The sequence below is a fragment of the Numenius arquata genome, unplaced genomic scaffold, assembly GCF_964106895.1.
Source record: "Numenius arquata unplaced genomic scaffold, bNumArq3.hap1.1 HAP1_SCAFFOLD_154, whole genome shotgun sequence".
NCBI lineage: Eukaryota > Metazoa > Chordata > Aves > Charadriiformes > Scolopacidae > Numenius > Numenius arquata.
In genome coordinates this window covers 116,864-142,297 of record NW_027415214.1, presented here as the reverse complement: position 1 = coordinate 142,297, position 25,434 = coordinate 116,864, and the positions used below count along the sequence as shown (strand labels likewise).

The 25,434-nt window shown below is 53.0% G+C and overlaps 1 protein-coding gene across 1 annotated transcript; it reads right to left on the bottom strand.

Moving 5' to 3' along the window:
• Positions 1 to 1,067: 1,067 nt before the first annotated feature.
• On the bottom strand, positions 1,068 to 24,678 carry LOC141478515 (olfactory receptor 14J1-like). The gene is made up of 2 exons (XM_074167551.1): positions 24,645 to 24,678; positions 1,068 to 1,954 (listed from the first exon to the last, which is right to left on the bottom strand). Exons 1-2 carry the CDS (start codon positions 24,676 to 24,678, stop codon positions 1,068 to 1,070), a joined length of 921 nt encoding a protein of 306 aa, XP_074023652.1.
• Positions 24,679 to 25,434: the final 756 nt, after the last annotated feature.

Below are 25,434 nucleotides of genomic sequence, written 5' to 3'. Positions count from 1 at the left end.
TGTCCCTCTACCCCATTTCTGCCCTGTCCAGTCCAGAAAAGCAGCCCATTCTGGGCTGACCCCGTGGCAGTGCCCATTGATGGGTTCTGCAAAGCTCTGCAGACTCAATCCCACAGCCTCAGCCCCTCTGATGGTCACAGTAGCTCCTGGGGGGCAGAGAGATGTCTCAGCCCCACATTGGCCCCAGGGCTGAGGGCCGGACATGGCATGAGATGGCAGAGACCAGTGTCTCCCTGTGTCCCCTGCGCCTGTCTCCAAGACATCCTGACCACTGACAGCAAGCCCCTCTGTGTCAGCCCCTCTTCCAGGAGAAGACTCCAGGCCCCGGAGCTCCTCAGACTGCTCCATCCCTAGAGAAGCCTGCCCTGAGCTGGTGCATGCAGAGATTGATTTCTCTTTGTCGTCTTTTTTTTTCCACCTTGGATGCACAGAGATGCTCCTTTGCTCTTCTCCAAGGGTGTCCCTGTCCCCAGAGAACATTTCACCAGGGAACTTTGTCTGATCTGGCCTCATTTGCCGCTCCTGCCCCCTCCCCACAATCTCCACAGGGTCCTGCACTGTTGTTTCTGCTCCGCAGAGCGAGTTGGCTGTGATGACTGAAAGCCATGGAGGGACAGTCCCAGGCAGATCCCTGTGGATCATTCACCGTTTCCGGGGGAACTGGGCACCCACGGGTGAAGGCTCAGCCTGGGCCCGTTCCCTAATACATTGCCCCACATTGTCCCATTGCCTAACACTCTTCCCTCATCCCATGGAGAACCCAAACAAAGCAGCGTGGCCTTGTGAGGACAACTTCCTCAGCCTGAGCTCAGCTTTGGAAGAAGAGCCAAACCTCCAGACACCGGCACTGAAGAAATCCCATTTTATTAAAGAGACATGAGATGGGAGGTCAGCTGTACCCCTGTGCCAGGCACACGTGAACAGGCCTCAGGGTCAGAAGAGCTGGGTTCATGCCTCTGGGGAAATGGAACGTTCCTGGACACACATGGTTATCACAGAGAAAAGGCCCAAAGCCCAGGAAGTTCCCCAGATGAATCTGAAATCACTTCTGAAGAGACACGGGCAGGTTAATGCTGCTGAGAGATCAGTGACAGAATCAGCTTCTTCGATGTGTCTTTCAGCTCCTGGTTCCTCATGCTGTAGATGAGAGGGTTCACAGCTGGAGGTACCACTGAGTACAGAAATGACACCACCAGATCCAGGGGTGAGGAGGAGATGGAGGGGGGCTTCAGGTAGGCAAACATGCCAGTGCTGACAAAGAGGGAGACCACGGCCAGGTGAGGGAGGCACGTGGAAAAGGCTTTGTGCCGTCCCTGCTCAGAGGGGATCCTCAGCACGGCCCTGAAGATCTGCACATAGGACACCACAACGGAAACGAAACACCCAAATGCTAAACAGGCACTGACCACAACAAGCCCAACTTCCCTGAGGTAGGAGTGTGAGCAGGAGAGCTTGAGGATCTGGGGGATTTCACAGAAGAACTGGTCCAGGACATTGCCCTGGCAGAGGGGTAGGGAAAATGTATTGGCCGTGTGCAGGAGAGCATTGAGAAACCCACTGCCCCAGGCAGCTGCTGCCATGTGGACACAAGCTCTGCTGCCCAGGAGGGTCCCGTAGTGCAGGGGTTGGCAGATGGCAACGTAGCGGTCGTAGGACATGACAGTGAGAAGGGAGTACTCTGCACCAATGAAGAAGAAAAACAGAAATAGCTGTGCAGCACATCCCCAGTAGGAGATGGCCACGGTGTCAAACAGGGAATTGGCCATGGCTTTGGGGACAGTGGTGGAGATGGATCCCAGGTCAATGAGGGAGAGGTTGAGGAGGAAGAAGTACATGGGGGTGTGGAGGCGGTGGTCACAGGCGATGGCGGTGATGATGAGTGCGTTTCCCAGGAGGGCAGCCAGGTAGATGCCCAGGAAGAGCCCGAAGTGCAAGAGCTGCAGCTCCCGTGTGTCTGCGAATGCCAGGAGGAGGAACTGGGTGATGGAGCTGCTGTTGGACATTTGCTTCCTCTGCGCATTGGAACCTGTCCAAGGAAAAAAGGCAGTGACAAGTTACGGTGGACGTCTCAGAGCAAAACCTACTCCAGTTCTCATGGAACCCCATGGAGCTGTGTGATGGAGCTGCTGTTGGACATTTGCTGCCTCTGGGCATGGAGACCCCTGCAAGGAGGAAAATTTATTGACAAGTTAATGGAGACTTTTAGCAGCAAAACCAAAGCCTTTTCCTACAGACCCTTCCCTGCTACACGCCTTACCCCCTGTATTCCTTTTCTAGGAGAGCTTCCCTCAGCTCCATGGCTGAAGCTCTGCTACCGTGCTGGTTGAACGTGCCATGAGGAGCTGGGCCTCTGCCCACTGGTGCCGAGGAGTCAGCCCTGCTCTGCAGCAGAGAGTTCACGGGAACGCTGGAAGCAGGGGCCAGTCCTGGTGTTTGACTTTGTCAGATAAAACCATGCCCAATGCACAAGGGTGTGCCAGTACCTGCACTGCCTCTTCGAAGGAGTGAGGGAGGCAGAGGCCAACTGAGAGCTTTTTTGAAAAAAAAATTCCCTCCGTCCCATTGTGGGATGTCAGAAACCCTCAGTATTCCTGCTGCACTCAGGGAGAGCAGAGAGAATCCTGCAAGGCAAGAGGATTGCCTGTGGCTTAGTACAGAGCGAGGGGAGCTGGGCTGTCCCTCAGCCCCTGACACACTGGGCTTGTGCCTTTCTGAGATGGAGGGCGATCACACACCCTCAATGTTTCCCTGAAACGTCAGCAGAACCTGCTGAGAGCAGAGGGATCCACTGCAGACAACTAAATGTCTCGCCCTTTCTCAACGTCTCAGCAACCACTTCCAGCCCAGGACACACAGGGCTCATTTCACCAACCCAACAGCATTTCCTTGGTCATAGCGTCTCTGCGCTTCTCCATGGGGCTTTCAGGTAACACAAAGATGCTATGGGACAGATTTGCATCCTGGAGGGCAGCTCACAGCTTGGAAGGACACCTCAAGGAGATACATCAGTTTTTTCACGATGTTATCTCACCAAGGGAAAACCAGCTGATTCCCCAGCTCCACAGGCTGCATTGTCCACAGCCGCACAGGCGAGAGGAAAGCTGGGACCCTTGTTCCCATGGACACACTGCATGGGAGGACGCACAAGATAATGTGTGACTCTGCAGCTGAAACTCCCATCCCCAGAGAGCCTGAGAGTGAGAACAAGAAAAGAGCAGCAATAACACAGACAAGTGGAGAAACAAGGGAAACTGCAGCGAGGGTCTGGCTGAAGGAGGCCAGGGCAGAGGCAGCCGGGCGCTCGGGACAGCATCACCCGTACCCAGCCGTGCCTGTCACCTCCCAGACACCGACGCTGCCGGGCAGTCGCTCTCAGCCCCGCTGCTCCGCAGGGAGAACGGGGCACGTGGCTGGAGAGCTGCACCACGGCTCTGCTGGAGCTCCGGCTGCAGAGGAGGTGGTTCATGCCTTGGACCCCACAGCCCTGAGGGCAGAGGCTTTGGTGGGAGAGGAGGCACGGGGGGGCTTGCTCAGGGGAAGGGGTCTGCATTGGAGGGGATCGTACGGCGTTTGCGGAATTCTCCCTCCCACAACATTTCTGGCTTAAGTTTCCTCTCCTTCCCATGTCATATCCCTGCTGCCAGGAGATTTTCCTCCTGGGAAGTGTCTCCCTGTGCCGTGTCTTTTCCCTGTCAGCACTCACAGAGCCCATCCCAACCTCTGTGCACTCACCTTGGCCCTACAGACACCTGCCTGTTTGCAGGGCAGGGGCTGGGTTCATGTTCCTGTTCGCAGGTGCAAAAGGGCAGGTCAGAGCAACCCTGATGGTCCAGCAGAGGTGATGCTGGTGCTCTCCATGGGCAGAGGAGCGGCTGAAGGCCCCTTAGGAGGCTTCTTTTAGACCAACTGATGCCTCAAAGTTGCAGCTCAGGAATCACAGTGACTTCTGAAAACTTGAGAGATCCTTACACATTCATCCCTTTTTCCACCTCTCTCCCCGCACCCCCCGGATAAGAAACTGGAAACACAACCTGAGGAAATAGTTCCCTTGGAAGCGCGTAGGGGTGATCTGGAGCTGTGAGCAGCCCTGACCAACTCAACACCGTCTTGACAGCAGAAGGACCCTCTCCTGCTTCTCCCCAGAGCTTCTCCCCACACCGCTGTGGGAACAACCTGGGCAGACTGAGTGTTGACCCTGGCAAGAGACAAAGTCCCTGCGCTGGCACACAGCCCCCTGCGGTGCAGAGACCCTGCTCTGAAGGACAGCCCTGAGTACTCCTGGCTGCACACCCGGCTTCACACTCTGCAGCCTCCCCCAGGGGAAGGCAGCCGACATGCCCTGGCCGGCTGAGGGTGCAGCAGGGAAGCCGTGCTCCAAAGCACGTCCTTTTTCTACGCGGGGGAAACTGAGAGTCCTCCTGACAGATCCCATGGGCTGTGGGATGTGCCAGCTTTAGGAGGTCTTTCCAGGAACCGCAGCTGCATTGCCCTGCAGCCAGAGACTTACCCTGTCAAGGGCTGTGAAGATTTCTCTCCAGGCGAGCTCTCATCTGTCCTCCCACCCCAGGCTGCCTTTAGCCTCTGTCTTGCTTCCCTCCTCTCCCCTCGGTGCCTGCAGGCAGTGCCCTCAGCCCTGCTGCGCTTGGCAGAGGAGCTGCTCCTGGGCAGAGCTGTCTCTCTGATGCGCTGCCCCACGGCCAGGAGCTCCCTCCATCCCAGGAGCCCGGCCCAGCTCAGCAGCAGAGCAACAGCCCAAGGCAGTACCTTTTCTGCCCCCCTCTAAAATCCCTTGAGGTGTCCCTGGGGCTGCCGGGGAACCTGCTGATGCAATCCCTGATGTTCTCTCTCTCAGCTGGATCGAGACACTCCTTTCCAGAAGTGTCATTTCCTTGCTGAGAGGGAGAGTTACCTCTAAATATCAACTTTCCTTGGCCCATCATTAGACAGGACAGCCAGACGGGGACAGACAGGCATCTCCTTTACCCCTGCTGAGGGAAGGGATTCAGCTGAGGGAATCGAGGCATCTCATCCTGCGTTTCTATTCCTAGCATTTGACGGAGACTCAGCTCCCGCCCATGCCTGCTAGAAGCCCACAGGAGATGGGATTCCTCTTTCCTCAGGTGTTGAGCTGTGCACAAAATAGGCACCTGCATGGGAGCCTCTTTTCTCCACTCCCACGCTAAGTAATGGAGATGGAGGGCGGGAGTGAAATGTTCAGATGCAAATGCCTGGGAACATTCCAGTTGCCAGAGGTGGTGCAAGGTACACGCAGGAAACTGCAAGCTCTAATGGGGATGGTGATAGAGACGGGGAAACATCTCGGGGATCGTACATGAGCCTGGTGGGAAATCCTTTAGCCAAGTGAAATGACAGCTGATGTCCAAATAAAAGGAACCTTTCCTACTCCTGATGTTCATGGCAGTTCACAGAGGTGTTCATATGAATGGACTGCAGTCATGTCCTGTAGGGAGAGCAAGGTCTCTCTCTTTTCCATCAGCCGAATTTACTCAATCTCCAGTGACTACAATGGCATTTGTCCCAAGTTCAGCCCCTCATTGCCTAACAGAATTCAGGGCAGCTACTCAAGGGTTGAGTGAGCTTGTGTGAGTGAGGATGAGAGGAGAAGCCAGTAAGGGTGAAAATGTCTTGGCCATTATACTCCACTTGATCGGGCACAGTAGGCAGAATAAGTCTTCTAACAGCAACCTGAAGAAGTCTCCAAGTCAATGAGCAGGTTCCTATGGGGAAGAGTAGTTGCCCTGGCATTCACTGGCCAGGCAAAGACACAGGGTGCCAGCAGCCTGGAGGACCTTGGGACAACTTCTTAACACAGCCGCCAGGTGGGCAAACAAGGGTGATGCTCACCTGGACCTGGTCCTGGCAAAAAACAAATATAAATAGAGAGTGGTCAGGGAGGTGAAAATCAGTGTCAGCCTTGGCTGCTGTCACCAGGAAATAGTGGGGTCCCAGGTGCCGAAGAGGAGTGAGGAAGGCCAGCAGCAGAGCAAAAATGGGTGGACTCCAGAGAAGAAGACTTTGATGTACTTGGGAGACTGATGCGAGTGGTGCCATGGGAAGCAGCTCTGAAGGCTGAAGGACGATGGAAAATCTGATAGGCCTTACAGGACAGCCTCCTCCAGGCACAAAAATGATCTCTCCAACTCCCCTTGAAAAGAAGCCACCGTCTCAGGAGGCTGCTTGTTGGAACTGTCTGATCTCCAGGACAAAGAGGCAGCACAAAGGAGGTGGAAGCAGGGAAGCTGCAGAGGAGGAATTGAGAAACCTTGTCCCAGGACGTAGGGATGATGTCAAAGCCAAAGCTCCCATGGGCTTGACAGATGAAGGGAAGGACAGCAAAAGCACAACGAGCTGATCCAGGCTTCGAGGGTCATGGGAATGAGTCACCCTCTGCCTGGAGGCCTGTGACAAGTGGGCACTGCAGATATTTGCATCCTGACTGCCTCAGCGTGGGCGATGGGGATCCCCCTGCTGGGGGTGGCTCTGCCAGCCCATCCACATGGGTCTGGATGGTGCAGACTCTACTTGGAGACATTCCTGTAACCCAAATTCCTTGGCGTTAATGCAGAATTGGCAAGTTGAAATCAAGCATTTCATGCACTTGGCCTCTTCGCCTTGACATCTTTTCGCTTTGACTCCACTCCCGAAAGCTCTCTAATCAACCACAGAAGAATTGAAGATGAAGGGAAAATTATGGCCTGGCTTGGCTCCTCAGGGCGTTTTGCATGTTAATGAACCCTCTGGTGCCGAGTTCCTGAACTGCAGATCTCTAAAGGCTGACCAAGTCTCTAGAGGACTAAGAGCCAGCAGCAAACCTCCAGGTTTCTGAGAGTGTTTGCAGGCCCTGCTGAAGTCCATCACTGAAGAAACCATGGAGGGAATGAGCAGACAAGGGTCCTGTCCCTGGGGGCTGGTGAAGCAGGAAGTTGGAGACACTTGGTACAACGGAAAATTTAAAAGTAGAGATCACTGTGGAAGCCCTTGATGTGCTCTTCCAAGCAGGAAGGCCACGTCCTTACCCAGACCCCCTACAGATGGGGCTCCTTTCCCTCTTGGCATCTTCAGGGCTCTTCCTGGGGGCAATGTGATTGGGAGTGTGTGTTGCCAGGTGCAGGTCAGCAGTAGGGCACCTCCCAGGATTTATGGGGGGTGGCTGAGGAGGCAACGAGGCACTGGAGCTGGAAGGATCTTGTGTTCTCTCGTGGGTCTCAGTGGAAGAGACAGAAGCCACAGGCAAGAGAACAAGGGTCTCAGATCTGTTGGGGTGTCAACGCCCCACCAAGGCCCTTGGCCATCCCCACCACAGCTACGCTGTCCTGTGCCTGTGCCTGCTTCCTTGTTTCCAACACCAAAATGTGGGTGTCTGAGGATTTTCCAATGCCAGTGAGTTCCCCACATTTCACCTGGTTTCCTCCAAAGCCTTGCTACTGCTCATTTATCCCCAAGATTTCCAAGCTCCAGAATCCTGGAGAATCCATGCCAGAATCCTCTCTGTAGCTCCACATCCCAGCACTGAACAGCCAACCCCCAATATTCCATTTCTTCTTCCTGCCTTTAGCACACTCACTGCTGCCCCCACACTGCTCTCTCCCTGCACGCCCATGTGTCTCACAAACCCTTCCTCTGCCCCTGCAGCGCTGAGACCTCAGCCCAGGAGGTTTGTGCATCCTCTAGGCTCATGGATGTTTCCTGAAGTCCATCCAAGTGTGAGCAGTGAAGGAGGGGAAAGGAGCAAGTTGTCAGCCCATGGGGCATTCCTAAGAACAGCCACCCCCAGCAGTGGGCATTCCCCATCCGCCAGGCTGAGGCAGGCACACAAGAGATGAATGTCTGTATTACCCCTGGTTTGCAGAGGAAGGGTCTTCCTTCCTGCCATTGTCCCAGGAGAAGCCTCTTCCTCAGCCTCTACCCACAAACATCCACTGCTTCCCACGGCTGGCTTCAGACATGGCTGTAAGGATTGGCTAAAGCCATCAGCCGTCCCCTTGCTTCTCGCTGACATTGCTTGACCCTCTCTAACAGACTTACACGTGGCCAATCACCACTGCTCAGGGCCACTCGCCCTTTGGAAGAGCATTTTGGACTTTCCTAGTGCTTTTTATAATCTTCCTCGCTCCCTCCAGAGCACATGGTGGGCCTTCTTGGCCAAACAGGGCCTTTTTCACCATCTCTTAAGAAACAGTCGTCTTTTTATGATCCTCTGTGCAGGAATAGTCATCCCAGAAAAGCACCAAATGTATCCAAATAGCAGTTGAGTGAAGTGCCAGTAAGAACCAGGTGAGCTCCCCCCATGGCTGTGGCTCCCTGGCAAGGAGCCTCTTCTGAGAAGGTGATCCGGCCCCTGCCACTCTCTGGAGAGGGAAACCAGCAGCGTCTGTGCCACACGGGGACACAAGGGGTGACTTTTGCAAGACCACCCTTCATCTGAACCACTTTCAATATGTACTTCAGGATGGGATATCATACCTTATATGGCAAATACTAATTTAATTGCCATTGTCCAGATTTGCTATTGTGGAAGTAGACTGTTACTTTAACATTTCTTTTCATCATTATTATTATTTTTTGCCACTCTAAAGGAAATCACAGAATCACTGGAAGGATCACTGATGCTTTATCAACAGAAGACCCGCCAGCTTTGCATCTCAAGAAATAGGATGCCAGAGGTCAAGAGAAGGATGGGTTGGGAAAACTCATGGGATTTGGGAAACTGAAGCATGAGCCCCTCTCCCCGACATCCTGCCCTCCTCCGTGACCTGTGTGAGAAACTCCATCCACTGGGTCTGAGCTCACAGTCGTGTCAAGAAAACGGTGTGTACCTGCAGCCAATGTTGTCCTTCCAGTTCAGGATTTGAGCTCCCACTTAAGACCAAGAAGCCCAAGGATCCCAGTTCCTAGAGGGCCAACTAATGAGGACATCCCACAGGCTGGGGGAGTTTTTCTTTACTGACAAAGATTTTGTTGACTTTTTTTCCTCCCTCTTTGTAACTTGACTGTCAGAATTCATGCATTGAATCTACTTTGACCCTTTAAAACTGTCTCTGTGAAAAAATAATCCAGCACAGTTTTGGTTTTTTTGTTTGTTTTTTTTTTCCCAACCCAACTGTACTTGGAGCATTGAAGAGTCTTTCCAGATTTGGAGTGGTTTTTCAGAATGTCTGCTCCAAGAGGGGAAATATCTCAGCCTGCAGATGGAAGGACGGGAGGAGGACAGCATCATTCAGGCTCAAAGGGAATTGGAGGGTGTCTTGACCAACCTCCCATTGAAAACAGGGTCAGACCTGAAGAGTCAGGGCTTTGTTCAAAGATGTCTGGATCCCTTTCCAGGACAGAGCTGTTGCACGCTCTCTGGGAAACAGCTTCCAGTGCTTGACTATCCTCATGCTGGAAAAAGTTCCTCCTTATCTGGCTTGACCGTCCCTTTTCTCAGCCCATTGCCTCTTGTCCTTGATTCTTCTACCATGGATTTGACTCAGGCTCAGTCTTCCTGGTAACTGTGTGATGCTGCTCCATGTTCCCCCCAAGAGCTCCTCTCCTCCAAGCTGAACAAGCCCAGCTCTCTAAGCCTCTTCTCACAGTACAAGCTCTGTCAACGTTGGTGTCCCTCCAGTGACCTGGCTCCACTTTGCAAGGTCTCTTAATGCTCTGTCTAAAGCTCCAAGAGGCAGTTTGTGGCTGTTGCCTCTGTCATATCCATTCACCACTGCAGAAGAGACCTTGGGTCTGTCACCTCTCCAGGTAGGCTCTTTCACAGGTTACCCCATGCCTCCCCTTCCGCAGGGTAGAGACGCCCAGTTCCCTCAGACTCTCCTCAAAGCTCAAGCTTTAGGGTCTTCACCATCTCGTCAGACCTCCTCTGGACCCTCTCCAGTCTCTCCATTTTCCTTTTGAAATGCAAAGCCCACTGGCTCATCATGGCAGCCATCATGACTCAAAAGCCCTTCTCCTCAGGGCACTCCTTACCTGGTGTGGTCACTGCCCGTGCTGCTGCATGGAGTTGTTGTGCAACTCTTTCTTCTAAACCTTCAGGTTTCTGATGTCCAAATCCCCAGGTGGGTCAAGGTCCCTCTGGACATAAGCTCCAGCGGTCAAGCATTGGAAGTACACGTGCTGATGTTCATCCTGAGTCAGGGTGCCGCTAGCAAGAGCATCATTGTAGAAGCTGCAGGACACTACAGATAAGAAGACAGTACTGGTGTAATGGAGTTGCTAATCAGGGTAGAAAGCACTGGGATACCATGTCAGAAATAGCAAAGGTGGGAGCAAAGTGAGGAAAGGCAGCGCCAGTGGGGAAATGGTGAAGAGGAGTTGACTTTTTGCAAGGGAGAGGATGAAGTTGGTTAAAGAGTGGGACTTGAGACGTGGGAAAATAGTGCAATGGGAATGAACGGTTAAGCAAAGGAAATGATCTGGGCTGTTTGGAGATACCTGTCAAGTAGCCCTGCATCTGAGCAACCCTGCCTGGAGCAGGACAAGAAACATGCAGCTGGTCTGACTGTACCAACATCTGACCGACTTCCATGGACACAGGAAACCCGAGAGCTTTCCCCGCTGTCACCACTTCCTCACTGAGGCTTGATTTACCCTTGGAAAGTCCATGCTGACTGCTTTTGGACACATTGTTCTCTTTCCAGTGCCCAGAAATGTCACCCAAGGGGACTCTCATTGATGGCACACTAATCACCCCAGGGAGCTTGTACAGCCTGTGGGTCCCTGGGCTGGGCCTCTTTCAAAGGTGGGGGCAACATTGGCTTGTCCTCACCCACAAGAGAGCTCTGCCAAGCCTGTCGCCTTCAGAGGTGATATTCCAAAGAAATCTCAGTCTTCCCTTGTGACTTCACTACAACTATTTTGTCTGTTATATGGTATATTTTGTTTCTCTAATCTTTCCTATACTCTACACTTGTCCTGATACAATGGTCATTTGCAAAGTCATCTTTTCAGATGCAGACTGTCTAGGAAAAGGCCCTCTCCATCATTCTCCAGTTTTCTCCTCCCTTTACTCTTTGTTCATCCAGGTACCTCTCACCTCTGCTGCTCTTTCACCCTCAGGGAGTAAAACCTTGCCTGTCTCTCAGTAGTCTCATTGTCTCCTCAGCCAGCTCTTTAATTATGTTTATATCTATCTTTGTGTATCTACCTACCTCAACTATTTCTCCTAAGATTATCCCTTGTAGAAAGGCAACCTCATTAGAGGCAGTTTGTACTTTGCATATGATTACACAGTGTTTTCTTGTTTATGAAAACTGACTGTGCTTTACTTTTCTTTTCTGCAGAACAGGCAGAATTCCCCTGTGGCTGTGAGCAGCCAGGTCTCTGAGGAGAGCAGGTGGGAGATGGTGCAATGGAGCTGTCACATCCAGACTGGAGTGCAGAAGTCTGATGCAAGGAACAGTGATGTCAGTCCCAGGTGGGTGAGGTCAGACCTGGTGGGGTTGGGGAGGTGAGGAGCAAAGCTGTCCATACAGGGATGGACATCACGGGACTGCTTTTCCTGACCTGGCCAGACCTCCTGAGGAGACACTCGGCCTCAGTATCCCTTGGAGAATGCTTCCATCACCTCCTCTGTAAACTGAACACTCATAAAATACATCCTTTACAATCAAGAAAGCATTTTCATTAGATGCACTTTGAAAAAATTGTCATTAACTACACCACAAAACCTCCCCAAGTAGCTGTACAAGGCTTTAAGTCTTGAAGGAAATTGCAAAGAGATAAATTCCTTGTTAAGGCTTTCTGTTTCCAAGGAGCCCCATGGGGTATTTGCTGCTGAGTCCATGAACCTCAGATACTGAGAGAAGATTGAAGAAAGTGCTCAAGAAATCAGAAGCACAACCCAAACTTCCTGGAAGCCTTAAGGAGCCCCACTGAGGGCAGTTACTGACAAAGGCTCCCTGGGGACTCGTTAGAGCAGATAATTGGAGGCTGTGATTGCAGGCAGGCAAAGGCAGAGTGCAGGTGGCTGTAATGCTGAGGAAAGCCTGGCTTTGTCTGAGGAAGCAGAAAGGCCAAGCCCTCACCCCCAGGCCCTGGCAAGGCAGATCCTGCCCCTCACTTGTGGCTCAGGGCTCTTCCTGGGGGCAGTGGGATGTGGGGGTGAGCAGTGCCCAGGGCAGGAAAATTCTGTGACACCTCCTGGCCTCCCAAAGAAGGGGCGAGGATGAAACCAAGTCCCAAGATTCAAAAGAATCGTAGACTCATAGAATCATTTAGGATGGGAAGGACCTTTACGGTCATTGAGTCCCTCACACTCCCATGTCCACACCTAAACTACATCCCTATGTGCCCCATCTACACATCTTATAAACACCTCCAGGGATGGTGTCTCAGCCACTTCCCTGGGCAGCCTGTTCCAGTGCTTGAGAAAGTTTTCAGTGAAGAAGTTTTTCCTCATATCCAATCTACATCTGCCCTGGAGAAACTGCCAGCCATTTCCTCTCACCCTATAAACTTGTTACTTGGGACAAGAGACACACACCCACCTTGCTATAACCTCCTTTAGGTTGTTCTAGAGAGCAAGAATGTCTCCCTTCAGCCTCCTTTTCTCCAGGCTGAACAACCCTAGTTTCCTCAGCTGCTCCTCATGACACTTGTTCTCCAGACCCCTCACCAGCTTCCTTGCCCTCCTCTGGACACGCTTCAGCACTTTCTTATAGTGAGGAGCCAAAACCTGAACACAGCACTCGAGGTGCAACCTCAGCCGTGTCAAGTACAGGAGAGACCATCACTTCCCTGCTCCTGCTGGCCACGCTGTTCCTGATACAGGTCAGGATGCTGTTGACCTTTGTGGCCACCTGGACGCTCTGCTGGCTCATGTTCAGCCACTGTCGACTGACATCCCCGGTGCTTTTCTGCCGGGCAGCTCCAGCTGCTCCTCCCCAGCCCGTAGCGCTGCATGGGGTTGTTGTGATTCAAGGGCAGGACCTGGCACTTGGCCTTGTTCAATCTCATCCTGTTGGCCTCAGCCCATCGATCCAGCCTGTCCAGATCCCCCTGTAGGGCCAGCCTAACCTCAAGCAGGTCAAAACTCCACCCCACTCCGTGTCATCTGGAAACTTACTGAAGGTGTACTCGATCCTCTCATTCAAGTCATTGATAAATATATTAAAAGGAACCGGCCCCAGCACCGAGCCCTGGGGGACACCACTAATGACCAGCCGCCAACTGGATTGAACTCCATTCACCACCACTCTCTGGGCCCGGCCCTCCAGCCAGTTTTTTACCCAGGGAAGAGCACGCCCACTCAAGCCATGAGCATTCACTGTGTCCAGGAGAACTCTGTGGGAAACAGTGTCAAAGGCTTTACTAAAGTCCAGGGAAACAACATCCACACCCTTTCCCTCATCCACCAAGCAGGTCACAGAATCACAGAATATTTTTGGTTGGATGGGACCTTTGAGATCATCAAGTCCAACGAACAAAAAAAAAACAAAAACAAACAAACAAAACCAAAACCAAACCAAACCAAACCAAATGCCCACAACCACACCTCACCCCACCCTCAAACAGACAGAAACCAACAATCTCGGGCACTAGAGCATGCCCAGCAGTGCCACATCTACACATTTCTTAAATTCCTCCAGGAATGGTGACTCCACCACCTCCCTGGGCAGGCCGTTCCAGTGCCTGACCACTCTCTCACTCAAGTAATTCTTCCTAATATCTAATCTAAACCTCCCCTGCCGCAACTTCAGACCATTTCCTCTGGTCCCGTCATTATTCCCTTGGGAGAAGAGGCCAACAGCCACCTCTCTCCAACCTCCTTTCAGGGAGTTGTAGAGGGCAATGAGGTCTCCCCTCAGCCTCCTCTTCTCCAAACTAAACATGCCCAGGTCCCTCAGCCTCTCCTCATATGACTTGTTCTCCAGACCCCTCACCAGCTTGGTGGCTCTCCTCTGGACACGCTCCAGCAGCTCAATGTCCTTCCTGTAGTGAGGGGCCCAGAACTGAACACAGCACTCGAGGTGAGGCCTCACCAGGGCCGAGTACAGAGGCACCATCACTGCCCTCCTCCTGCTGGCCACGCTGTTCCTGATACAGGCCAGGATGCCGTTGGCCTTCTTGGCCACCTGGGCACACTGCTGGCTCATGTTAAGCTGGCTGGCCACCAACACCCCCAGGTCCTTTTCTGCTGGGCAGCTTTCCAGCCACTCTTCCCTGAGCTTGCAGCGTTGCCTGGGGTTGTTGTGACTGAAATGCAGGACCCGGCACTTGGCCTTATTAAACCTCATCCCATTGGCCTTGGCCCAATGATCCAACCTGTCCAGGTCCCTCTGTAGAGCCTTCTGACCCTCAAGCAGATCAACACTCCCACCTAGCTTGGTGTCATCACTCATGATCCTCTCTATGATCTTTCCCAGTACCGAGGTCAGACTGACAGGCCTATAGTTTCCCGCATCCTTCTTCCGTCCCTTCTTGTAGATGGGTGTCACATTGGCCACCCTCCAGTCATCTGGTACCTCTCCTGTTGACCAGGATTGTTGATAGATAATGGAGAGAGGCTTGGTGAGCTCTCCCGCCAGCTCCCTGAGTACCCTTGGGTGAATCCCATCCAGCCCTATGGACTTATGCGTGTCCAGGTGCATAAGCAAATCCTTAACTACTTCCTCCTGGATTACGGGGGGGTTGTTCTGCTCTCCATCCTTATCTTCCAGCCCAGGAAGCTGTACACGCTGGGGGTAGCTGGTCTGACTATTGAAGACGGAGGCAAAGAAGGCATTAAGTAGCTCAGCCTTCACCTCGTCCTTGGTCGCAATGTTTCCCCCCGCATCCAGGAAGGGATGGAGATTCTCCCTGACTCTCTTTTTGTTGACATATTTATAAAAACTTTTTTTGTTGTCCCTTATATTAATGGCCAGGTTGAGTTCCAGCTGGGCTTTTGCCTTCCTAATTTTTTCTCTGTGTAACCTAACAAGATCTCTGTACTCCTCCTGAGTTGCCTTCCCTTAAAAATGTTAAACAGTACCGGTCACAGCACGGACCCTTGAGGGACACCACTTGTCACTGCTCTCCCTCTGGAATTCAAGCCATTGAGTACCACCCTCTGGGTGCGACCATCCAGCCAATTCCTTATCCACTGAACAGTCCACCCATCAAATCCGTATCCCTCCAATTTGGCAAGCAGGATGTTGTGAGGGACCGTGTCAAAGGCCTTACTGAAGTCCAGATAGATCACGTCCATAGGTCGTCCCTTATCTACTGACCTAGTCACTCTATCATAGAAGGCCACTAGGTTAGGCAGGCAGGACCTGCCCCTAGTAAAGCCGTGCTGGCTATCTTGAATCATCTCCGTGTCCTCCGTGGGCCCAAGCATGGCATCTAGAAGGATCTGTTCCATGATCTTCCCAGGCACGGAGGTGAGGCTGACAGGTCGGTAGTTCCCAGGGTCCTCCTTTCTACCCTTTTTAAAAATGGGTGTGATGTTTCCTCTCTTCCAGTCCACAGGGACTTCACCTGACCGCCACGACTTTTCAAATATCATGGAAAGCGGCTTGGCAACTAAGGTGGTCAAAGAAGTCAGTAACATTTTAGGAACGGATTGGCAGTTACATACTCCATACCGCCCACAGGCCAGCGGCCAGGGGGAGAAAATGAACCATCTGATAAAACAACAACTGGCTAATCTTTGCCAGGAGGTTAATTTGCACTGGGATCAGGCCCTTCCTTTGGCCTTGCTAAGGATCCAAACCAAGGCAAGGTCCAAGGAAGGAATCAGCCCTTTTGAAATTCTGTGTGGAAGACCCTAGCAATTGCAGTATGCCAGAGATCTTACACAATTAGGTGACAATTATTTACAACAATATGTAATTAGTCTGGGGAAACGGTTAAATTCAATTGAGAAAACTGGGTTAGCTGGAGAACTGAAATAAAGACAGATTTCTCGACTGAGCGGGTTGGTTGGATTTTACACAGCAGGTGAAGGGCCCTGATTCAGGGACATCTCCTCCCGCCCCGTTTTTTCCCATTCCCTGCTGCAGCTCCCTTTGGGTGAGCCCTGGCACCGGCTGCTGGAACCTGCTCCCCTGCACCATCCTGGGCCTCCACAATAGACCTGCCTCCCTGCTCCGGACCGAGGGGACCCAAAGGACATGTGGCAGAGCGGTCCCCAGGGGGAGTCGCCACTGTCCCTCCCCGCAGCGGCGAGAGCAAGGGTTGGTGCAGGGCTTCTTGGTCTGAGGAGAAAGAGCCCTGGAGAAAGGATCTCAGCACAGAGACCGCCAAAGCCCAGGCTGAACAGAGCTGGAGCAGCCCCTCCAGCTTTCTCCATGAGACAAAAGCTGTTCTGGCTGGTCACCTCCTGACCCGTAAGAGCTGCCGTGTGATGAGACGTAAGGAATGGAGGATGGGGAGGGGTGGGTGGCTCAAAGGCCCGGCAGGTGCTGCCTGGAGACTGGGCTGGCACTTGTCCGTGAGGAGGGGCTGGGTTTTCCCGTGGCATTTCCATACATCCAGACCTCTTTGGGAAGGACGGGCACCACTTGCCCCGGCGTCCCACAGACACTCTGCAAGACTCTGGGCAAAACCCACTTGATCAGTGATGGGATGGTTGGGGAGAAGTGCTTAGGACAGGAAGGAAGCGAAATGTGTTGGGATTATTAACTTTGGGGGGGTGTACGTATTAAGCTGCCCCCCGTTAAGGGGGCTCGTTCCCATCCCCGCTGCGCATCCCGTTGCCATGGCCCGTGTTCCATCTGCAACTGCCAGTGCCTGGTGACGGGCACGACGCAGCCTTCTGCCCTGCGCCCCACAGCCCTTCTGCCCTGCTCCCGGTGCCTTGGACCAACGACCCAGCCCTTCCCTTCCCGCTCCCAAAACCACCTTCCTCCCTCTCTTTTGCACTCTGGGAATCATGAAGGCCCTCAGGAAGAGGTCGCTTGTGCTGGCAGAGGTACGGCCCCGCTCCACGGAGGTGGGCACCCCCCAGTGCCCAGGCAGGATGGAGAAGGCTCCGCAGGGATGGGGTGGGATGGGGCAGGGACCCCGCTCTGGGGAGCTCGGGGGGCCAGGAGCTGGGCTCGCCCTCTGCCCCCAGCCCTGCAAGGCCAGGGGCTGGCAGAAGCCCTCCTGGGCTGCTCGTGCCCTGATGGGACGGAGCATCCCTGCGCGGGGGGACACGTCCCCGGGGGAGCCCAGGGCGCCCCGGGCTGGTGCTGCAGGGATGCTCGCCGGGAGCAGCCAGGTGCTGCCCGGAGCCTGAGCCGGTGCCTCCTCTGCCCCTTTCCAGGCTGGAGCCGGGGGAGCCGAGCCCTGCCCCCAGAGCAGCGCCGAGCCCAAAGGGCGGCTGCACAGAGTAAGGAGCTTCTGGGAACCCAGGCAGGCGCGGGGCCGGGGTCTGCGCCTGCGGGGCCGGGGTCTGTGCCCGGGCCCCACGGGGCAGGGAGCAGGGCCGCTCACCCCTCTCCTCTCTGCTCCGGCAGATCCAGAAGACCTTGACACACCCCAAACTCAGGAAGGAGAAGAAGATGAGGAGCCTGCAGCTGCAAGCAGTGGCCCTCGACTGCTGGTGGGTGCTGGTGGCCAAGGAGTCGCCCAGGTCCAGCCAGCTCCTACTGGGGACGTGCCCAGGGGTCCCATCACCCCACGGCTCTCCCCGGGTGGCGAGACCCCTGTTCCACGGGTCCTCTTGGCTGGCCAGGGCAGGACCAACGCACTTTTCTGCTTGCCTCTGGGCTTAGGATGTGCCAAGTTGCCCTTGAGTCTGCAGAGGCAGCTGCCCAAAGTGTAAAAGAGTGGATCGAGCTGGAGCTGGCAATGGAGATCGATGAGGATGAGCAGGAGCAGATGGAGGTGGATGAGGAGGAGGAGGCAATGGATGTAGACCCCCCACCAGCAGCACAGGCACGTGCTCCCCACCCACTGCCCGCAGGGAGGGAGGGTCTCCTGCCACCGGGCTGGGGCTGGGGGGTCCCCGCTGCAGGGACAGGGCTCCCGGTGCCCTCGTCCTGGCGGCACAACCGCCCCCACCGCGCTGCCCTGAGCCCCCGTCCGCTTTGGGACGGGAGCAGGTTCTTGGGGCCGGGACACCCAAGTCTAAGCCGGAGCCCAGACGGGGCTCAGTGCTGGCGGCAGAGTCCCGCTCTCCCCAGCGTGTCCCAGGGCTGTGGCCATCGAATGCCCGTCAGGGGCAAGCCCCAGCCCAAGCAGCTGCTGCCGCTGAGCCGGCTCAGGAAGCCCCAGCTCTGCTGGGCCAGGCGCTGCTCGTTAGCCAAACGGCCCTGCCACTTGCTTTGCTTCCAGGGCCAGCAGAGCTGTGGGGACCGACGGCGAGGAAGAGGAGCGATGAAGAGGAAGCGCTGTAAATAGTTCTAGAGAGTTGGTGTTTTGTTAATAGTTTTACAGGCTTGGGTTTATTTTTTTTTTTGGAAATAGTTTTACAGAGTTGTTGTTGTTGTGTTGTAAACAGTTGTTGAAAGTTGTTTTGTTGTTCATAAAGAGTTGTATGTATGTTTTTCAGACCCAAGCTCTCTCTGTGTTTCCTTGGGCACCCGCGGCGTTTGCAGAGCTGTGGTTTCCACTCGCTGGGGGTTCCCGGGGCTGGAGGGGGCTGGGGGTGCTGGCACGGCCGCCCCGGGGGCAGGGGGTCCCTGTGCACAGAGGGGTCCCGCTGACGCAGGGGACGGCACTGGGCAGCAGCGGGGTTCATGGGCTGCTGGAGAGCGGTGTCCCCAGCAGCAACGGGGTCCCCAGCAGAAGCCTGAGCTCTGAGGTGACCCACCCCTGCCGTGATGCCGTCAAAGCAGCAGGAAACCTTCTGCTCCCCTTCCTGCTGGAGGGAAAGGGAAGGGACTCACGGGGCACGAGCCGGGATCAGGCCACAGAGACGCAAGAGGCAAAATCTTGAACCTTTGAACCTCCCCACGCTCAGGGCTTTGCTTCTCCTCCTGCCTGGTTTTCCCCTGGGCCATGAGCAGAGACGAAGCCCCGAGCAAAGCCCTCCTTTCCCTGCTGCCATTCCTGCTGCTGGTAGTGGCCCTGTCCCCGACTCGGGGCGACCCGTGGAGTGCGCAGCGCAGGCTGCGGGGGAGGCTGCGGGGGGCTTTGGGGAGAGGGAGCTGGTGAAGGGGTGCCCTGGGGCCCGTGGGTGCAGGCGGGGAGCTGTGGGTGCAAAATCTCAACTAACCCCCTAAAGGCCATGACATCCTTGGGAATGGCTGGTGCCAGGATCAGGGAGAACGTTTTGTAGCTGTAGCTGCTGATGTTTTATGCCACGGTCCATGGGTTGAAGATGTGGACCTCGACGAAGTTGCTGGGTGCCAGCTGCTGAGGTCAGTTCTGATGCCGTCACCGCTGCACTTTACTTGATTTTTCATCAGAGTCCATTAGTTTGGGTGATTCTTGCTGTAGTGCAACCAAGAGCAGTTATAGAAATGAGATGTGCAGCGGCAGGGTCATTTAGCAATTAACATCATACAGTTTATTCATTGGCTATTCTTGCCCAAAATCAGGTCCCCATGAGGGACACGTTGCACTTCCCCGTCCTTCCGCATCACCCGCCAAGTGCACCCAGGTCCCTGAGCAAAGGCAATCCCATGGATGGGTTTGCCTTTGCCCGAGGCAGGACTAACCCCGACGGCCTTCCCTGACATATTCTTCATGTGCACTACGGGGACTTTATCTCCCTCCACAGCACGTGGGGGTTTTCATTGGGCAGGGCCAGCTCGGTTGGTAGCTCCCCTGGTGTTAACTAGCCAGGTGGCCTTTGCTAAATGTGCATCCCGATATTTTAAAGTCCCACCACCTCTTGCTCTCAGTGTCATTTTTAACAGCCCATTGTACCCTTCGACCTTCCCAGAGGCTGGTGCGTGGTGGGGGATGTGACAGACCCATTCAATGCCGTGCTCTTTGGTCCAGGTGTCAATGAGGCTGTTTTGGAAATGAGTCCCGTTGTCCGACTCAGTTCTCTCTGGGGTGCCATGTCGCCACAGGACTTGCTTTTCAAGGCCCAGGATGGCGTTCTGGGCGGTGGCGTGGGGCACAGGGTATGTTTCCAGCCATCCGGTGGTTGTTTCCACCATTGTGAGCACATGGCGCTTCCCTTGACGGGTTTGTGGGAGTGTGATAGAATCGATCTGCCAGGCCTCCCCAGATTTATATTTCAGCCATCGTCCTCCACACCAGAGAGGTTTTAACCGCTTGGCTTGTTTGATTGCAGCACGTCTCACGTTCATGGATGACCTGTGCAATAGTGTCCATGGTCAAATCCACCCCTCAGTCACGAGCCCATCTATATGTGGCATCTCTTCCTTGATGGCCTGAGGTGTCATGGGCCCATCGAGCTATGAATAACTCACCCTGATGTTGCCAGTCCGGATCCACCTGAGCCACTTCAATCTTAGCAGCTCGATCCACCTGCTGGTTGTTCTGATGTTCCTCAGTGGCCTGACTCTTGGGTACATGGGCATCTATGTGACGTACTTTCACAACCAGATTCTCTACCCGGGCAGCAATATCTTGCCACAGTTCAGCAGCCCAGATGGGTTCGCCTCTGCGCTGCCGGTTGCTCTGCTTCCACTGCCGTAACCACCCCCACAGAGCATTTGCCACCATCCATGAATGGGTGTAGAGAGAAAGTACTGGCCATTTCTCTCTTCCGGCAATGGCTAGGGCCAGTTCAATGGCTTTCACCTCTGCAAACCGGCTCCATTCACCTTGTCCTTCAGTGGCTTCTGCAACTTGTTGTGTAGGACTCCACAAGGCCGCCTTCCCCTTTCCATGTTTCCCACAATCCGGCAGGACCCATCAGTGAAGAGGGCACATCTCACTTTCTGGTAGTATTTCATAGAGTGGAGCCTCTGCCGCGTGTGTCACCTCCTCCTCTGGTGACATTAGAAATCCTTGCCTTCAGTCCATGATCACTTCCAGAATTCCAGGGTGACTGGGGTTTCCCATTCGAGTTCCCTGTGATCAGGGAAAACCACTTTCTCCACGTGGCATCAGTTGCACGATGTGTGGCAGGGACCCTTTCTTTGGACATCCAGCACCGGCAGCCGAGGTGCTAAGAGGAGCTCTGCTTCTGTACCAACCACTCCTGGAGCAGCTCGAACCCTTTCATACGCTGCCAATATCTCTTTTTCAGTTTGAACAAAGGGGGCTTTGCATCCTCTGTATCCCCGACTCCAGCATCGTGAGGAGTACCTATAGCATATAGGAATTTACATAAGACAGCCACGAGAACAACCAAACAACACGGTGTCCAGCGACTATTGAAATATTTTGTCTGCCTTTGGCCAAAGAAAGTCAAAAGTTGTTTGCCTTCGAGTGGGAGAGCCCTACCACTGGTAGGAAAACCCAGCTTACCCGGACAGTGTTACCCCAAGGTTTCCAAAACAGTCCGACAACGTTTGGAAATCAGTTAGCACAAGAGCTTGAGGTATGGAAGCCTCCTTCCAAAAACGGAACCCTTTTACAGTATGTGGATGATCTATTGATAGCAACCGAAACAAAACATGACTGTACCCAGTGGACTGTTAGCTTGTTAAACTTTTTGGGATCAAAGGGATATTGGGTTTCTCAACAGAAAGCTCCGATGGTGCAGAGGCAAGTAACCTACTAGGGATACGAGCTGTCTGGAGGACAACGGGAATTGGGAACGGAACGAAAAGAAGCCATCTGCAGGACCCCTCTCCCTCGGGCGGTAAAAGAACTCAGAAATTTTTCGGGAATGATGGGTTGGTGTTGATTAGGGATTTACAACTATGGGATGATAGTAAAACCTTTATATGAACTTTTGAAAAATAATCCCACTCAATTGATATGGTCCAAAGAAGCCCAGAATGCATTTGAAATACTCAAGAAAGAGCTCGTGAGAGCCCCGGCTTTGGGGAATAGCTCTAGGACTTCTAGCTCAACGTCTGGGACCCTACAAAAGAGCCATAGCTTACTTCTCTAAACAATTAGATGAAGTAAGTAAAGGATGGCCAGGATGTTTCCGAGCGGTAGCAGCGATAATACTAAATATTGAGGAAGCCCAGAAATGTGTTTTGGGCCAGAAGAGGACGGTATTGGTTTCACATTCGGTATCCACTGTATTGGAACAGAGAGGGGATCACTGGCTTTCCCCATCCAGGTTTTTGAAATACCAGCCCATCCTGGTTGAATCCGATGATGTTAAAATTGAGGTGACTAGCGTTGTGAACCCAGCGTCTTTCCTTAGTGAGGCAACAACTGAACCACTGACACATGACTGTTTGGAAACAATAGAGACTGTGTACTCCAGCAGAGCAGATCTGAAAGAAGAACCCCTGGAGGACGCACAGGACTCCTGGCTTACGGATGGAAACAGCTTTGTCCGACAAGGTATCCGTAAAGCTGGATACGCAGTGACCACAACAAATAAGGTAATTGAATCCCAACCATTGCCTACCGGGACGTCAGCTCCAAAGGCTGAGGTTATTGCCTTGAGCAGGGCTTTGGAATTGGTAAAAGGGAAAAAGATAAATACGTGGACAGACTCTAAATATGCCTTTGGAGTTGTTCATGCCCATGGAGCAGTCTGGAAGGAACGAGGATTGCTCACCGCGCAAGGAAAACAGATCAAACACGCAGAAGAAATACTTCGCCTATTGGAGGCAGTACGGTTACCAGCTAGAGTGGCCATCATGCATTGCCGAGGACATCTGAGGGGGAACACTGACCAAGAAAGAGGTAAGAGCTTGGCTGACTGTGAGGCTAAACAGGCAGCAGAAAGAACCCAGAAAGAACCCATTTCAGCTTTAATTCCAGACAGTAGAAATAAAGACCTGGACGACCAGGAGGGCATTGAATATTCTAGACCAGACCAGGAGCTCATCCAAGAACTAGGAGGAGAAGTTCCCTCCAGGGGATGGGCTCATTTGAGTGACGGTAGGATTATCACACCTGCCAAACTAGTGTGGGGACTTGTTAGAGAAGAACACGGTAAGACACGTTGGGGAGCAGATTCGTTATATAAATTTTTGAGTCAGAAATGGATAGGACAGAATTTATATACCACTGTTCGACAAGTGACTCAGCAGTGTGAAATGTGTTCAAGCAACAACCCCAACACAGGTAATCGAGTACAGTGAGGAACTATTGGGAAAGGAAACACACCAGGAGGCCAGTGGCAAATCGATTTTTCCAAACTCCCAAGAAAAAAGAGGGGTACAAGCACTTATTGGTACTTACAGACACCTTTTCTGGATGGCCAGAGGCTTTTCCCTGTAGAACAAGCAAGGCGAGAGAAGTGACTAAAGTGCTATTGAACGAGGTAATGCCTCGATTCGGGGTACCTACAGTCGTCTCATCAGATAGAGGTACTCACTTCTGTGCACAAGTAGTGCAACAAGTTAGTAAACGATTGGGAATTGATTGGCAATGACACACCCCATATAGGCCGCAGGCCAGCGGGCAAGTAGAAAAAATGAATCACGCGATAAAACAGCAGAGAGCCAAAATATGTCAGGAAGCGAATTTGTATTGGTATCAGGCATTACCCATAGCTCTGCTCAGACTACATGTAAAGCCAAGAGCTAAAGAGAACCTAAGCTGTTTTGAAATATTATGTGGGAGATTGTACCAGACAAAATAAAAAGGAGAAGATTTCAACCAGTTGGGAAATTCCTATTTAGAAAAATATGTTATTTTGTTGGGAAAACAATAACAGAATCACAGAATCTTCTTGGTTGGAAGGGACCTTTGAGATCATCAAAAAAACAAAAAAAAACAAAAAAACAAACCCCACAACAAAACAAAATAAAAAACAAACAAACAAAACAAATAGAAAACCCCAAACACCAAAACAAAACCAAAACCCACACAAAACAAACACCCACAACCACACAGCACACCCACCCACAAACAGACAGAAACCAACAATCTCGGGCGCTAGAGCATGCCCTGAAGTGCCATGTCTACACATTCCTTAAATCCCTTCAGGGATGGTGACTCCACCACCTCCCTGGGCAGGCTGTTCCAGTGCCTGACCACTCTCCCAGTCAAGTAATTCTTCCTAATATCTAACCTAAACCTCCCCTGCCCCAACTTCAGACCATTTCCTCTGGTCCCGTCATTATTCCCTTGGGAGAAGAGGCCAACAGCCACCTCTCTCCAACCTCCTTTCAGGGAGTTGTAGAGGGCAATGAGGTCTCCCCTCAGCCTCCTCTTCTCCAAACTAAACATGCCCAGGTCCCTCAGCCTCTCCTCATATGACTTGTTCTCCAGACCCCTCACCAGCTTGGTGGCTCTCCTCTGGACACGCTCCAGCAGCTCAATGTCCTTCCTGTAGTGAGGGGCCCAAAACTGAACACAGCACTCGAGGTGAGGCCTCACCAGTGCCCAGTACAGAGGCACAATCCCTTCCCTGCTTCTGCTGGCCACACTATTCCTGATACAGGCCAGGATGTCGTTGGCCTTCTTGGCCACCTGGGCACACTGCTGGCTCATGTTAAGCTGGCTGGCCACCAACACCCCCAGGTCCTTTTCTGCTGGGCAGCTTTCCAGCCACTCTTCCCTGAGCTTGCAGCGTTGCCTGGGGTTGTTGTGACCAAAATGCAGGACCCGGCACTTGGCCTTATTAAACCTCATCCCATTGGCCTTGGCCCAATGATCCAACCTGTCCAGGGCCCTCTATAGAGCCTGCCGACCCTCAAGCAGATCAACACTTCCACCTGGTTTGGTGGCATCACTCACGATCCTCTCCATGATCTTTCCCGGTACCGAGGTCAGGCTGACAGGCCTATAGTTTCCCGCATCCTCCTTCCGTCCCTTCTTGTAGATTGGCGTCACATTGGCCACCCTCCAGTCATCTGGTACCTCTCCTGTTGACCAGGATTGTTGATAGATAATGGAGAGAGGCTTGATGAGCTCTCCCGCCAGCTCTCTGAGTACCCTTGGGTGAATCCTATCCTGCCCCATGGACTTATGCATGTCCAGGTGCATAAGCAAATCCTTAACTACTTCCTCCTGGATTACGGGGGGGTTGTTCTGCTCTCCATCCTTATCTTCCAGCCCAGGAGGCTGTACACCCTGGGGGTAGCTGGTCCGACTATTGAAGACAGAGGCAAAGAAGGCATTAAGTTTCTCAGCCTTCTCCTCGACCTTGGTTGGGATGTTCCCCCCTGGCATCCAGTAAGGGATGGAGATTCTCCCTGACTCTCTTTTTGTTGATGTATTTATAAAAACTTTTTTTGTTGTCTCTTATATTAATGGCCAGGTTGAGTTCCAGCTGGGCTTTTGCCTTCCTAATTTTTTCTCTGTATAACCTAACAAGATCTCTGTACTCCTCCTGAGTTGCCCATCCCTTTATCCAAAGGTGGTAAACCCTCCTTTTTTCCCTAAGTCCCATCAAAAGCTCTTTGTTCAACCAGACCGGCCATTTTCTCCTCCCTTTAATTTTGTGCCTCATGGGGACAGCCTGCTCCTGGGCCTTTAGGATTTCCTTCTTGAAGAGCGTCCAGC